The sequence below is a fragment of the Podarcis gaigeae genome, assembly GCF_964106915.1.
Source record: "Podarcis gaigeae genome assembly, chromosome: 13".
Classification (NCBI taxonomy): Eukaryota; Metazoa; Chordata; class Lepidosauria; order Squamata; family Lacertidae; genus Podarcis; species Podarcis gaigeae.
This window is the reverse complement of record NC_139689.1, coordinates 6,162,102-6,175,781: the sequence shown is the minus strand read 5'-3', so window position 1 is coordinate 6,175,781 and position 13,680 is coordinate 6,162,102. Positions and strand designations below refer to the sequence as shown.

The 13,680-nt window shown below is 46.8% G+C and overlaps 1 protein-coding gene across 1 annotated transcript in view; it reads right to left on the bottom strand.

Annotated features, from left to right (window-relative positions):
• TGM1 (transglutaminase 1) overlaps window positions 1–13,680 on the bottom strand; it is a 53,813-nt gene that overhangs the window by 12,737 nt on the left and 27,396 nt on the right. Inside the window, exons 4-7 of the mRNA XM_083706626.1 lie at window positions 8,160–8,411; window positions 5,263–5,381; window positions 2,637–2,744; window positions 439–613 (exon numbers count right to left, since the gene is read on the bottom strand). Coding sequence (XP_083562752.1) covers window positions 439–613; window positions 2,637–2,744; window positions 5,263–5,381; window positions 8,160–8,411 — 654 coding nt within the window. The remainder of the gene's footprint in view (window positions 1–438; window positions 614–2,636; window positions 2,745–5,262; window positions 5,382–8,159; window positions 8,412–13,680) is intronic.

Sequence of the window (13,680 nt, the reverse complement as noted above, 5' to 3'; positions counted from 1 at the left end):
TCAAGATATTAACTGATATGCATGAAATTTCATATATAGCTATATAATCCCTAGTGTAGTAAGATAAGACCTTTGGAGCAGGCATTTTTTTAAAAAAGTTTTTTATGAACCGCCCTAGTAGGCCAGTAATTGTTCCTTGATAATTTGTCGCCTCCCTCTATGATGGCACCCGGGGCGACCAGCCCCCCCGCCCCCCCTTTCTATGCCTCTTGGAGATGACAATAGAAAGTTAAAAACATGGAGGGAGGGGGAAGGAATGACGACAACAGATTTCCCATCCTTATAAACAACTCAGGGTGTGATGTTGGTCGGCCCCTTTGAGGACCAGGGTGCTGGACCACATGGACCTGATCCTGCAAGGCCCTCCTTCTGTCCATGCCCTCCCCCTCCCATCCGCAGAGCCCACTCTCCTCCCGTCTCCTCGCAGACGGCAGCTACCTGTGGTCACGACTCCGGCAAACACCCAGCACTGCCCGTAGAGAACCGGGTAGCCCGTCTTGTGGTACTTCAACAAGATATCCCGGCTGCCCACCCAGGCCGAAGGGTTGGTGCCGCGTGAGTAATCGCCTGTCCAGTTCCCGACCAGCACGCCGTTGTCGTCCAGAGAGTTCACCTGAGAGAGAGGGAGGTGGGGAGAATCAGTACGGTTAGCAAGTGCCGTGTCAGCCACGGAGGGACACAAGGTTTCGTTGCTTCGCCTTTAGTAGATTCATAGAATTATCGGGTCGGAAGGGACCCGGGAATCCTGTAGTCCAACCCTCTGCAATGCGGGAATCTCAGCTCACTGTTCCCCGTACAGGTTCCAGCTTAGCTTTGCAAGTACGCTAGCTTTATGACGGCACCTCCTAACGGTTCATTTCTACAATGAGAGAGGTGTGCTAAGATTAAGAAGTTCATTGGTGCTTAATCCACGTGGTGGTGCCGCAGAAATATGGATCCGAAGTGTGTAGGCAATAGGAATACTATTACTAGATATACTCGGTCCAGTAGACCTGAAGGAGCGTCTCCACCCCCATCATTCTGCCCAGACACTGAGGTCCAGCTCCGAGGGCCTTCTGGCGGTTCCCTCGCTGCGAGAAGCCAAGTTACAGGGAACCAGGCAGAGGGCCTTCTCGGTGGTGGCACCCGCACTGTGGAACACCCTTCCTTCAGATGCCAAGGAAATAAAAACAACTATCTGACTTTTAGAAGGCATCTGAAGGCAGCCCTGTTTAGGGAAGCTTTTAATATTTGATGCATTACTGTATTTTAATATTTTGTTGGAAGCTGCCCAGAGTGGCTGGGGAAGCCCAGCCAGATGGGCAGGGTATAAATAACAACAAAAACAACAATTTATTACTTATACCCTGCCCATCTGGCTGGGTATCCCCAGACACTCTGGGCGGCTCCCAACAAAATATTAAAAGCACGATAAAACATCAAACATTAAAACTTCCCCGAACAGGGCTGCCTTCAGATGTCTTCCTTTCCCCCCTTTTATAACTGTACAGTGTTACCTTGGTTTACGAACTTAATCCATTCCAGAAGTCCGTTCTTAAACTGAAACCATTCTTAAACTGAGGCGCGCTTTCCCTAATGAGGCCTTCCACCGCCGGTGCCCTTCCACTGTTCGGCTTCCGTTCTTAGACCAAGGTAAAGTTCGCAAACTGGGACACTACTTCCGGTTTTGCGGAGTTCGTAAACCAAATAGTTTGTAAACAGGGCTACTGAGGTACCACTGTAGAATCAAACATTAAAAACTTCCCTGAACAGGGCTGCCTTCAGATGTCTTCTAAAAGTCCAATAGTTGCTTATTTCCTTCACATCTGAAGGGAGGGTGTTCCACAGGGCGGGTGCCACTACCGAGAAGGCCCTCTGCCTGGTTTCCTGTAACCTCACTTCTCGCAGGGAGGGAACTGCCAGAAGGCCCTCGGAGCTGGACCTCAGTGACCGGGCTGGACGATGGGGGTGGAGACGCTCTTCCAGGTATACTGGCCAAAGGCAGGAGGCATATTAGGGATCCCCAAAAGAAGATCTACCAGGGAGATTGTGGTGACATAGTGGTTAGACTTGGACCTGGGAGACCAGGGTTCGAATCCCCACCCAGCCATGAAGCTCGCAGGGTGACCATGTGCCTACACCTCAGGCTAACTTCCCTCGCAGGGTTGTTGAAGGGATAATATGACGAAATGCGGAGATACCCTCTAGCTCAGGGGTCAGCAAACCTTTCCAACGGGGCTGATCCACTGTCCCTCAGACCTTGTAGGGGGACAGACTATATTTTTTGGGGAAAATGAATGAATTCCTATGTCCCACAAATAACCCAGAGATGCATTTTATATAAAAGGACACATTCTACTCATGTAAAAACATGCAGATTCCCGGACCAACCGCAGGCCGGATTGAGAAGGCGATTGGGCCGGATCCGGCCCCCGGGCCTTAGTTTGCCTACCCATGCTCTAGCTCCATGGAGATGAAGGTATGATATGAATGCAATAAACAAACTGACTTTCTCCACGCAGAAAGGCAGGTGCTACAAGCTTTCTGAAGAGAGGGGTACAAGTTGAAGACAGAAAGTAAGACGACGATTTTTTAAAAAAGGAAACGCGCAAGCAAGTTTTGTCGGGCAAGAAGCCGAAACCGTCCCGAGGGCTCACCATGGCGGAGACGACCCGCGAAACCATGATGGGGTCTCCACGACTCGCGTGTGGCATCCCACGACGGTCCAGGACGTAGAGGCAGGCATCTAAGATACCCTGGTCAAACTGTGGGGGGAGAGGAGAAGGGGGCACAATCAAAGATCTCCCACACGCACACACCAAACTGCGCTCGGTACCTAAAGGCACCGTCAAGAGCTCCCGCAGAAACAAAACTGCAAAGCAACAGCACCTCCTGCTGGCAGATAACCAGAATAACCACACAAGGCACTTCAATGCTGCTCTGTTATCTTCGAAAGAAGTCAGAGGGAACCTTTGGTTTTCCTCCAGAAGGCCAAGCCATCGTCCTGATTTGCTTCCCAGAGCTAACATGGGGGTTAGATTTTATCTGGCCTTTATTGAGCGTCTGTTCAGATTTGCATAAAGGTAAAGGGAGCCCTGACCATTAGGTCCAGTCGTGGCCGACTCTGGGGCTGCGGCGCTCATCTCACTTTATTGGCTGAGGGAGCCGGCGTACAGCTTCCGGGGTCATGTGGCAGCAGGACTGAGCTGCTTCTGGCGAACCAGAGCAGCGCACCGAAACACCGTTTACCTTCCTGCCAGAGCGGTACCTTTTGAACTGCTTTTGAACTGCTAGGTTGGGCAGGAGCAGGGACCGAGCAACGGGAACTCACCCTGTCGCGGGGATTTGAACCGCCGACCTTCTGATCGGCAAGTCCTAGGCTCTGTGGTTTAACCCACACAGGGAGGTTATATGAGCATTTATCCTTCACGCCTCCCAATCTGCTTGTGGGCCATTTATCCATATTTCCGTTCATTTCATGCTTCTCAGGGCGTATCCCCAACACATTCATAACTGAAAAATGTCAGTTTTTTCATACTTTTTAATTTAATTTAATTAATTTTTTATAAAAAAACATAGTCGGCGCTGCTAAACACTCCGAATGGGTGTCTGACAGCCTGGGGTGTAATGTGCAAATTGATTCTAAAGAGGAGGAAAAATCATAGAATCATAGAGTTGCAAGGGACCCCAGGGTCATCTAGTCCAGCCCCCTCCAAGGCATGAATCTCAACTAAATTATCCCTGACAGATGGCCATCCAACCTCTGCTTAAAAACCTCCAAGGAAGGAAAACCCACAACTTTAGTCAGAAACTCACTTTTGGTAACTTGAACCCATTGGCACGGGTCCTACAAAACAAGCTTGCTCCATCTTCCGTGTAACAGTCCTTGAGATATTTGAAGATGGCTATCGTATCTCCTCTCAGTCTCATTCCTTCTCCGAGCTAAACATACCCAAGTCCCTCGTCCATCCCCCATAAGCCTTGGTTTCCAGACCCTCGATCATCTCAGTTGCTCTCCTCTGCGCATGTCCCAGCTTGTCAACATCCCTCTTAAACTGTGGCGCCCAGAACTGGACACAGGACTGACCAAGTCACAACAGAGCAATATTATCACTTCCCTTGACCTGGGCGCTATGCTTCTGTTGATGCAGCCTAGAATAGCATTAGCCTTTTTTGCTGCTGCATCACACTGTTGGCTCACGGTCAGTTTGTGGTCCACCAAGAACTCTAGATCCTTTTCACATGGCCAAGCCAGGTGTCCCCCATCTTCTATTTGACGGTTCTTCCTGCCTACGTTCAGAACCTGAAATTTGTCCCCAGTGAAATCCATCGTGTTGGTTTTGGTCCATTTCTCCACTCTGTTAAAGTTGCCTTGAATGGCGATTTGAGAGTTTTTAAGGAAGTTTAGGAGAAGTCGTGGAAGCCAGAAGCAGGTTCGATGAACCTGTGGCCCCTCTCACCTTGCCCAGGGGTGCCTCATCTCTGAGGGCTGATGTAAACAGTACTGAGCACCCTGAGACCTTAGACCACTTTGCATCCTAAAGGGTAAAGATAAAGGGGGGCCCTGACCATTAGGTCCATTCGTGGCCGACTCTGGGGTTGCGGCGCTCATCTTGCTTTATTGGCTGAGGGAGCCGGGGTGCAGCTTCCGGGTCATGTGGCCAGCAGGACTAAGCCGCTTCTGGCGAATCGGATCAGCACACGGAAACGCCGTTTACCTTCCCGCCAGAGCGGTACCTATTTATCTACTTGCACTTTGACGTGCTTTCGAACTGCTAGGTTGGCAGGAGCAGGGACCGAGCAACGGGAGCTCACCCCGTCGCGGGGATTCAAACCGCTGACCTTCTGATCGGCAAGCCCAAGAGGCTCAGTGGTTTAACCCACAGCGCCACTGCATCCTAAAAGGTAAGGGTAAAGGTACCCCTGTCGGTACGGGCCAGTCTTGACAGACTCTGGGGTTGTGCGCCCATCTCACTTAAGAGGCCAGAGGCCAGCACTGTCCGGAGACACTTCCAGGTCACGTGGCCAGCGTGACATCGCTGCTCTGGCGAGCCAGAGCTGCACACGGAAACGCCGTTTACCTTCCCGCCAGTAAGCGGTCCCTATTTATCTACTTGCACCCGGGGGTGCTTTCGAACTGCTAGGTTGGCAGGCGCTGGGACCGAGCAACGGGAGCGCACCCCGCCGCGGGGATTCGAACCGCCGACCTTTCGATCGGCAAGCCCTAGGCGCTGAGGCTTTTACCCACAGCGCCACCCGCGTCCCTCTGCCACTGCATCCTACCTGGGCGTAATTCCACGTGCGTTCCCCAATCTGGGTTTCGGTCCCATAGTAGATCCTCCCCGCTTCGTTCAGCACATACTCGTCTAGCCAACTGGTCTGGTCCAGGTAAACAGGATCCTCTGAATGGAGAAAAATGGAAGAGGGGAAGTTTAGGGCGAATTCAGGAGCTTCAAAATTACAGGTCTTTTAAGGGAGGACAGAGACCACCGAACGTGAGTGGAAAAATCACCAACGGGAGGAGAATATTTTGGCTCCCTATCATCTGAATTGTGTTTTCTTGTTGGTTTTTTAAATTATCTTTTCTATCCGATTTTTCAAATACAAATTTGTAACAAAACCAAATACATTTCCATAGATAGAGATTTCTCTGAATCTCACGACTCCCCCACCCCCATCCCCTCTCCAGGGGTCCTAATGTCAACGTTTTCAACTGCATATCATAATCTATATTTTATATCCAGTGCTTTTCTTATTTAAAAACATGTTGAGGGGGTACTCTCATTTTGACTCAAGAAAATCACCATTTTATAGTTCAAATCGGGAAAAATAAATACAGTCAATGGACAAAAGGACAAAAGTTCACAAAATGTTTAGGGGTATACGTACCCCTGCTTCCCCACAGAAAAAAACACTGTTTATATCTATCCATATTGTCCATCGTATTTATTACATTACAAGTGTGATTAAAATCCTGGCAATGTTTTCATCTGCTTAGCGATCCCCTAAATAAATTATGAATCTTTCCCATTCTTTCTTAAAGTTTTTGTCCTTTTGGTTCCTGAGCTTTCCCATCAGCTTGGCCATTTCGGCGTAATCCATCCGTTTAGTTTGCCATTCCTCTCTGGTAGCGACTCTTTCTTCTTTCCATCTCTGGGCTAGAAGCATCTGTGCGGGTCTTGTTGATGTTTTTTAAGTTATATTGTTTTTATGCTTTTATATATGTCACTCTCGTTTTTGGTGTGTATGTGTTTTGCAATCATTTTTTCAGCGGGAAGGAAAATGGGTGCTCTACGTATGCTCAGAGGCACCCTTTGCTTGGCGTTTTCCAAACCCAGCTCTGCCTCGGATTGCAGTGGAGTTCTGCTTCTCATGAGCTCAACTTAAGTTCCCCGACTCTCCCCTTTTGAGGGAAAGGGAGCTGACCGGCCCCTGAAGAGCGCCAGATATTCTGGAACGCGCCCCAGGGGCATGCGCAGAGTGCCTTTTGTTATTTTGCACCCCTTATCCTGACACTCCCTGAATGTTTTGCTCAGCTGGCCTTTGTATAAGTCTACAATGCGGAGCCAAGAGATTTATTTTCTTTGGTGCTTTATTCAACATATTCCATTGGAGATAAAAGGTTTCCTTTCTCCACCCCTCCCACCCGCAGATCATTCCCATTTTTTGTGCAGGGTGTGCGCGTGGGACAGAGATAAGACCGTTTCCCCATGGTTCTTGGCATCCGGACAAGCTTTTGCTGGCCAGACCCTTCCAGCAGCGAGGAGGCTAGGAAAAACGAGACCCTCCCGTAAAATCGGGGAAAGACTCTGGCCTGAAATGTGGGATGTGATCCATGAGAGGCAGACAAGTACAACATTCCTTGAAATGATAGAGAAGACATATAAGGGAATGTTTGGTCCAGCCAGTCAAAACTTCCTAGTCCTCCTCGCTGGAACATCCTTCCCTTTGCATGTGGTAGAAGGTGGGCGTGGCCTAACCTGTCCAGGTTACCAAAGGACAAGTCACGCAGCAACCTTTCCCTTTTTTGACTTCCTTCTGCGTTTGAACAGCTTTTAGCTAGGACTGCTCTGCTAGCAGAAGCACTGGGATTATTCCCCCTTATGGGGTAGATCCACATGTACATATTGGTAACTAAGTCTGCCTTCAGGGATCCAACTGTGAACTGATGCGAGTAAATTTCTTTTACTGACTTTGAATATGTTTATATGTGCAGATAACTACACTGATAATTCGGAATGAGTTTACACAGAATATATTAGCTCATTGACCATCATGTGTGTGTTGGGACAGTAAGGCAATAATATACACACCTGCATATTAATATATAATATATAATTTTAATATATATTATATATAATATATAATTATATAACATATATAATTATATAATTATATATAATTATATTATATATAATATAATAATTATAATATATAATATAATATTATATAATATATAATATATACCACAGAGCCTAGGGCTTGCCAATCAGAAGATCAGCAGTTTGAATCCCCGCAACGGGGTGAGCTCCCGTTGCTCGGTCCCTGCTCCTGCCAACCTAGCAGTTCGAAAGCACGTCAAAGTGCAAGTAGATAAATAGGTACCGCTCCGGCGGGAAGGTAAACGCCGTTTCCATGCGCTGCTCTGGTTCGCCAGAAGCAGCTTAGTCATGCTGGCCACATGACCCGGAAGCTGTACGCCGGCTCCCTCGGCCAATAAAGCGAGATGAGCGCCGCAACCCCAGAGTCGGTCATGACTGGACCTAATGGTCAGGGGTCCCTTTAGCTTTACTTTATATTAATATATGGTAATGTAACAGTATTTTTTTTTCTTTTCCCCCCTATTCTCTCTCACTCTTTTCTTTCTTTCTTTTCCTCACTCTATTCATAAATGAAATTCTTCTAATCAATTGATGCCACTGACCCCAATGGCTATTTTCTGCCTCCCCAGTCAGAGACAGCGCACACTTCCAATTACTGGCTATTAGAAACCGCTGCAGCTTTACAGAATCATAGAGATGGAAGATAACCCAAAGGTCATCTATCTCAACCCCCTGCGATGCGGGAATCTTTGGCTCAACATGCGTCTCGAACCCACAACCCTAAGATTAGGAGCCTCGTTCTCTACTGACACATACACCTAAAGAGGGAGAGAGAAAGAAGAATGCCGGCCAACTTACGTTTGCACCAGGGATTGAAGAGGATGTAAATATCGTAGCGGGGGTCAAAGGGCATCTGGTACTCGCCCGCCTTGGTCCGCGTCTTGACCCCAAACTGGTACTTCCCGATCACGGCGTTGGGCGAGGTGTTGACCCGCAGGGATATGGTGTTTGTTCCTGTGTCGGTCACCTCTGCTGACCAGAGCCCTCCGTCCATGGCCTTGCCCACTGGAACCAGAATGTACGTCCCTTTTGAGGTCTGTGGTGATGGACCTGCGGGGGGAGAGAAAGAGAGAGATATTAGCGGGGAGAAACAAAGGCAAGACTGTTTTTTTTAAAAAATGAATATTTATTGGCATTTTCATAAACCACACAAAACAAAAATAGACAAAAAATAACAAAAATCCAAAACTTAAAAACAATTAAAAACACATAAAATTTCAATTACTTATTTTCTTATCACTTGTTTCTCAGACCTCCTCACACCTCCCCTTCTTGTATTCCAATTTAAATTGTCAATTCAGCAAATCCTTAACTTATTTCTCCACTTTAACTTAATAATTTATTCTAACATATTGTTATTTTACTTTTCTTCTTTCTTCCATTTCCTCTATTTATTTTACAAGCCTTCTTTTCATTTAATTTAGTCCATTTTAAAAACCAGTTTTAACTTATCCAAACTTCAACATCAATACTTATACCTCATTATTCATTCTTAAATATTTTTCCTAAAGTCGACCAAAATTTCCCTTCCACGACTTTCCCAATTTCCATACAGATAGCAAAACCAAATAAAAACCGAACAAATTATAATTATACAAAGGCAAGACTGTTTGGCCGAGCGAACCATCTCCTACTTCCTGTGTCTGCCAACTACAGTGGTACCTTGGTTTTCAAACTTAATCCGTTCCGGAAGTCCGTTCCAAAACCAAAGCGTTCCAAAACCAAGGCGCACTTTCCCACAGAAAGTCATGCAAAGCGCAAGAATTACCAACGGTGGAAGAATGGCAGATGAAGATGATGGATTTTTCGGAGCTAGCCGACCTAACCGGAAGAGTCCGCGACCAGAAGGAGGAGGAGTATCAGGAAGAATGGACTAAATTTAATGATTGTTAAGTTAAATTAAGTGGAAACAGCTTGCAGATACTTAATTGGCTTAGGATTTTATATAAGTTAAGTGATGAATTAATATGTTCAATTTCAAAATGAAAAGATTTAAGGATGTTAAATGTTCAAGGTAAATTTTATAAGAACCATGATTTGGAAAACCGTTAAAAGGATATGCATTGAAATTCAACCAAGGGGAAGCGAGGAAGTCACTTAACAATGTTAATAAGTGTAATTTTTAATAAGGTTATGATTAATGTTTGTTTGTTTTATTTTATTGTTTATAATTTTCTGAAAATCAATAAAAAAATTCAAAAAAACAAAGGAAATAAAGTCACGCAAAGTGGATTAATCCATTCCAGACTTTTAAAAGCAACCCCTAAAATAGCAATTGAATATGAATTTCACTATCTAACGAGAGCGTTGGTCCATAAAATGAAAGCGATAAACAATGTGCTGCAGTCACACAACCAATCCATCAGTAGCTGAACTGGGTTGCGCACAGTCACAAGAGCAAAACAAAAAAGCCACGAAATGGCCAAATAAATAGCAAAAACAGACAGACCTCAGCGTAACACTCAAAATGAAAGTGTAACACTCAAAACGGAGCATGTTCGGTTTCCGAGAAAAGTTCAAGGACTGAACACTTACTTCCGGGTTTGCAGTGGTTGGGTTCCAAGTTGTTTGAGTACCAAGGCGTTTGAGAACCAAGGTACCACTGTATAATTACGGTCATTATGATTGTGATTCATTGATTTGTCACCGGCCCCTTCAGCCCAAAGGCACTAGGGCAGGCTGCAGGATGGAAACGCGATGTTAAAAACAATTACCATAAAAGCAAGGATAAAAATAAGATGGGTTCAAAAAGACATGCGCTTCAGGGGTCAGAAGGCAGCTTAAAAGAGGCGAGACATCAGCATTCAAAATATGCGTAAGAAGTACCTTTTATCATATGTGGTGGACGTGTGAGGTAAGAAAAGCTTTCTGGGAGATGATATATAATGAAATGAAAAAAATGTTTAAAATAACCTTTGTTTAAAAACCAGAAGCTTTCTTATTAGGAATTATAGGTACCGACATCCCAAAAGATCAGAAAAGACTTTTTATTTATGGGACAACAGCCGCTCGGATGTTACTAGCCTAGAGATGGAAAGACGAAAGTCTCTACCAGAGAGGAATGGCAAACTAAGCTGATGGACTATGCCAAAATGGCAAATCTGACTGGAAAACTCAGGAACCAAGAGAACAAAAACTTTAAAAAAGAATGGGGAAAATCTGTAAGTTATTTAGGAGACGACTGCAAGCAGATGGAAACATTAGCAGGATTCTAATCTCACTTGCAATGTAACAAAGACTGTGGATAATATGGATTGATATCAAATATAGATTATGGAATAATCTGCAGTTATAAATGTTGATAATAAGACCCACGGAAGGGGCGGGGAGTCTGGAGATTAAGAGAAATCTCTATATATGCATATGCATTTGGATTGTTAAAATTTTGTATTTGTAAAATCAAATAAAAATGATTCCAAAAGTTGCGTAAGGAGGGCACCGGATGCCCTGGGTGGGAGGGAGTTCCACCGCTGAGGGGCCACCACAGAGAAGGCCCTGCCACCCGCCATTCCCCGAGTCTCTGAGGGTGGAGCAACAATCAGGATTGAACAAGCCCGTTCTTCCCTGAGACCTCCGGGTGTAGGGCAGTATATAAATTCAATTAATAATAACAACAGCAATAAAATAATAAAATTACTGGGTTTTTAAAAATTGTAGCCTGCTCTTCAGCAGCTACCCCCTGCCCCTAAAAGGCTCCAGGAAGACAGGCTTGCAGTTCTTTCCCCTCAGGTTTGCAATGTAAAAGATACGACACTAAAGGAAAAGGGAGGGAGGAGGGAGGAGGAAAGAAGCAAACTCAGGCACTGGTTCTATTTCAAGGGAGAAAATTGACCTCCAGTGGGGAGGGCAGAGCAGTGCTGCCCCACCCCACTAGTAAGCCGGGACGTCCCGCCGCCAACTGTCCAGATCATTGCCTTTCAGCCCTGGCAGCTGCCCTCCTCCGCTGAGCTGCCTTCTCAGGTTTCAAACCCAGGACCCGCTTGCCTTACCTACAGGAATGTGCCTCGCCCTGAATTTGGCAGCCTGGCAGGGCTGCCGCCCCACAGAGAGGGAGGGGCGAACGGGGTGCATTTCAGCCTCCCGCTTCTCTCATCTCAAATTCAGCTTGCGAGTTCTGAGTCCTCCGTGCAAATTTCTCCCAATTTACGTCCAGTGTGCAACTCGGCCGAAGGCACCCCTTTTTCGCAAAGCCACCTCCCCCTTTTGTGCAATGCCCTTTCGTACGCACCGCTGGGCTGCCAATCTCCTTGCCAGATTCTATGAACAAGCAGCCCGTATGGCCAGCTATAACATAATTTCTTGCCTTTGTTAATACTTCTTGCCAAAGTGCAACTTATTGCAAGCGCCGTCTCGTCGATAAGCAACCCAGGCAATTAATTTTATTACTTTTAAAGCAGGATTTCTAAGCCGCAGCAGTTGATCTTTGAATAAAATGCTTTGGGCAGAAATTCACCAGGTGCAGCCTGTTTCGAAGCTTCCACGGACAGATTTCTGCCTGCCACCCAATTCTTTAGAGCGCAAGAGCTCTGCCCAGGAGGGAAAGGTGGCAACCGCGCACCTATCTGAATGCAGAAATTCTCTGCTCTGTTTATGCTCAGGAGTACCCTGAACCTCAAGGGCACGAAAAACATACAACTCTCCGCACACAGCCAGAACTCAGTCTCTTTTTTTTTTTGTCTGGGTCACAGACCATTTCGCCACAAAAAAACACAGGCCTGGCTGCTTCTCAAATTTCCTTTGTTTGTTGATATTAGGATTTCAGGAACTGCTGGCTTTATCAAGCAAGGCCTGGAAGCAGCCAAGGAGGTGGCTGTTTTCACCTCAGGTAGCCTGCAAAGCGTAAGCAAAATGTGCTCCACCTCTGCAGCCTTGGTGGGCCTGTGTGGGAACAGATAACCAAAAAAGAACACAGCTGTGGGATAAACAGAGGACATTGCCAAATGACCCTGACAGAGGCCAGCAAGGCTGCTCCTCTGCCATTGACAATTATTCGGCCACCAGAAAAATCGGATCAGAGTTGCTCGCGAGAGACACAGGAGCAAGGCGTGCCGAGAAAGTTGGCTACTCTCATGAGGGCCCCCCCCCTCGCCCAGCCCTGAGGGCCACATTTATTTCTGAGCAAGACCTTCCGGGGGCCACAAACATGGTGGGAAGGGCCAGAGGCGAAAATGGGCAGAGCGATGAACAAAAAGCTTGGGGACTGAGAGCCAATGGGCTGTGCGGAAATGGCAAAGTCGGTAGCATTATTAAGAGATCAAAATGAGCTTTTAACAGAAGAATGGGGGGCTTTTTGGAAAAGCACTGCAAGCAAACAAAATTGCAGGCAGGATTCAAGATAGGAGCAGCAGGAGAAAAATGATAGAAGTATTTGTATCAGAGGGGTTTTGGTAATTGAGTTTGATATATAATCCAGTCACAAGTGCCCAGGAGGTGTAGTGGTTAGAGCAGGCAAGTCCGTTTTGGGGGCCTAATCCGGCCCCCTGGTTGATTTAATCCGGCCCCTGTGGCAGTTTATTTCCGGGGTAAAATCCTAAAAAACCCTCAACAACTTCAATCCTAAAGAAATCTCAACAACTTCAATCCTAGAAAAAGGTTAACAACTTTGGTCGGCCCTCACGGCCCTTCACTTCATCAAATCTGGCCCTCTTTGAAAAAAGTTTGGACACCACTAGGTTAGAGAGTGTCAGACCACGGCCTGGAGGACCTGAGTTCGAATCCCCACTCACCCACTAGGTGTGACCTTGGGCCCAGTCCCTGCCCGTCTCTCCACCTAGCCTACCCATAGCTGTCAACGTTTCCCTTTTTTAAGGGAAATTCCCTTATTCCAAATAGGATTCCTCGCCAGAAAAGGGAAAAGTTGACAGCTATGAGCCCACCTCGCGGGGTTGTTGTGTGGGGAGGGAGAGAACCAGGCGTCGCGCTTCGATCTTCTTGGAGGAAAACACACGCAATCCGAAAATATAATTTGGTTGGTGGGCTCTGGCGGTGAGGAGAAGAGCGCCCTGCACAGCACCTGTTGAACTGTGGCACGTATGCCGACAAAGCTGGCTTCGGCTCTTGTGCAAAAGAACCAGATCAGAGAGATAAGTGCGCTCCCTCCCTCCTCGGAGTAGACCCACACCCAGCAGCTGGGCTGAGGTGGCTCCTTGCATCCTTTGGAGGGAAATCGGGAACAGGTTGTGTCCCAAACCTCCTCATGTTCTCTCCCAGCCTCCAGCAAGCAGGTTGGGGCAGGAAAAAGCCAAACCTGTTTTTAAGTGGGGCGCGGCACCTCCATATCGACTCCTTTCTCCTCCCTCCTACACCCAGAGAGCTTGCA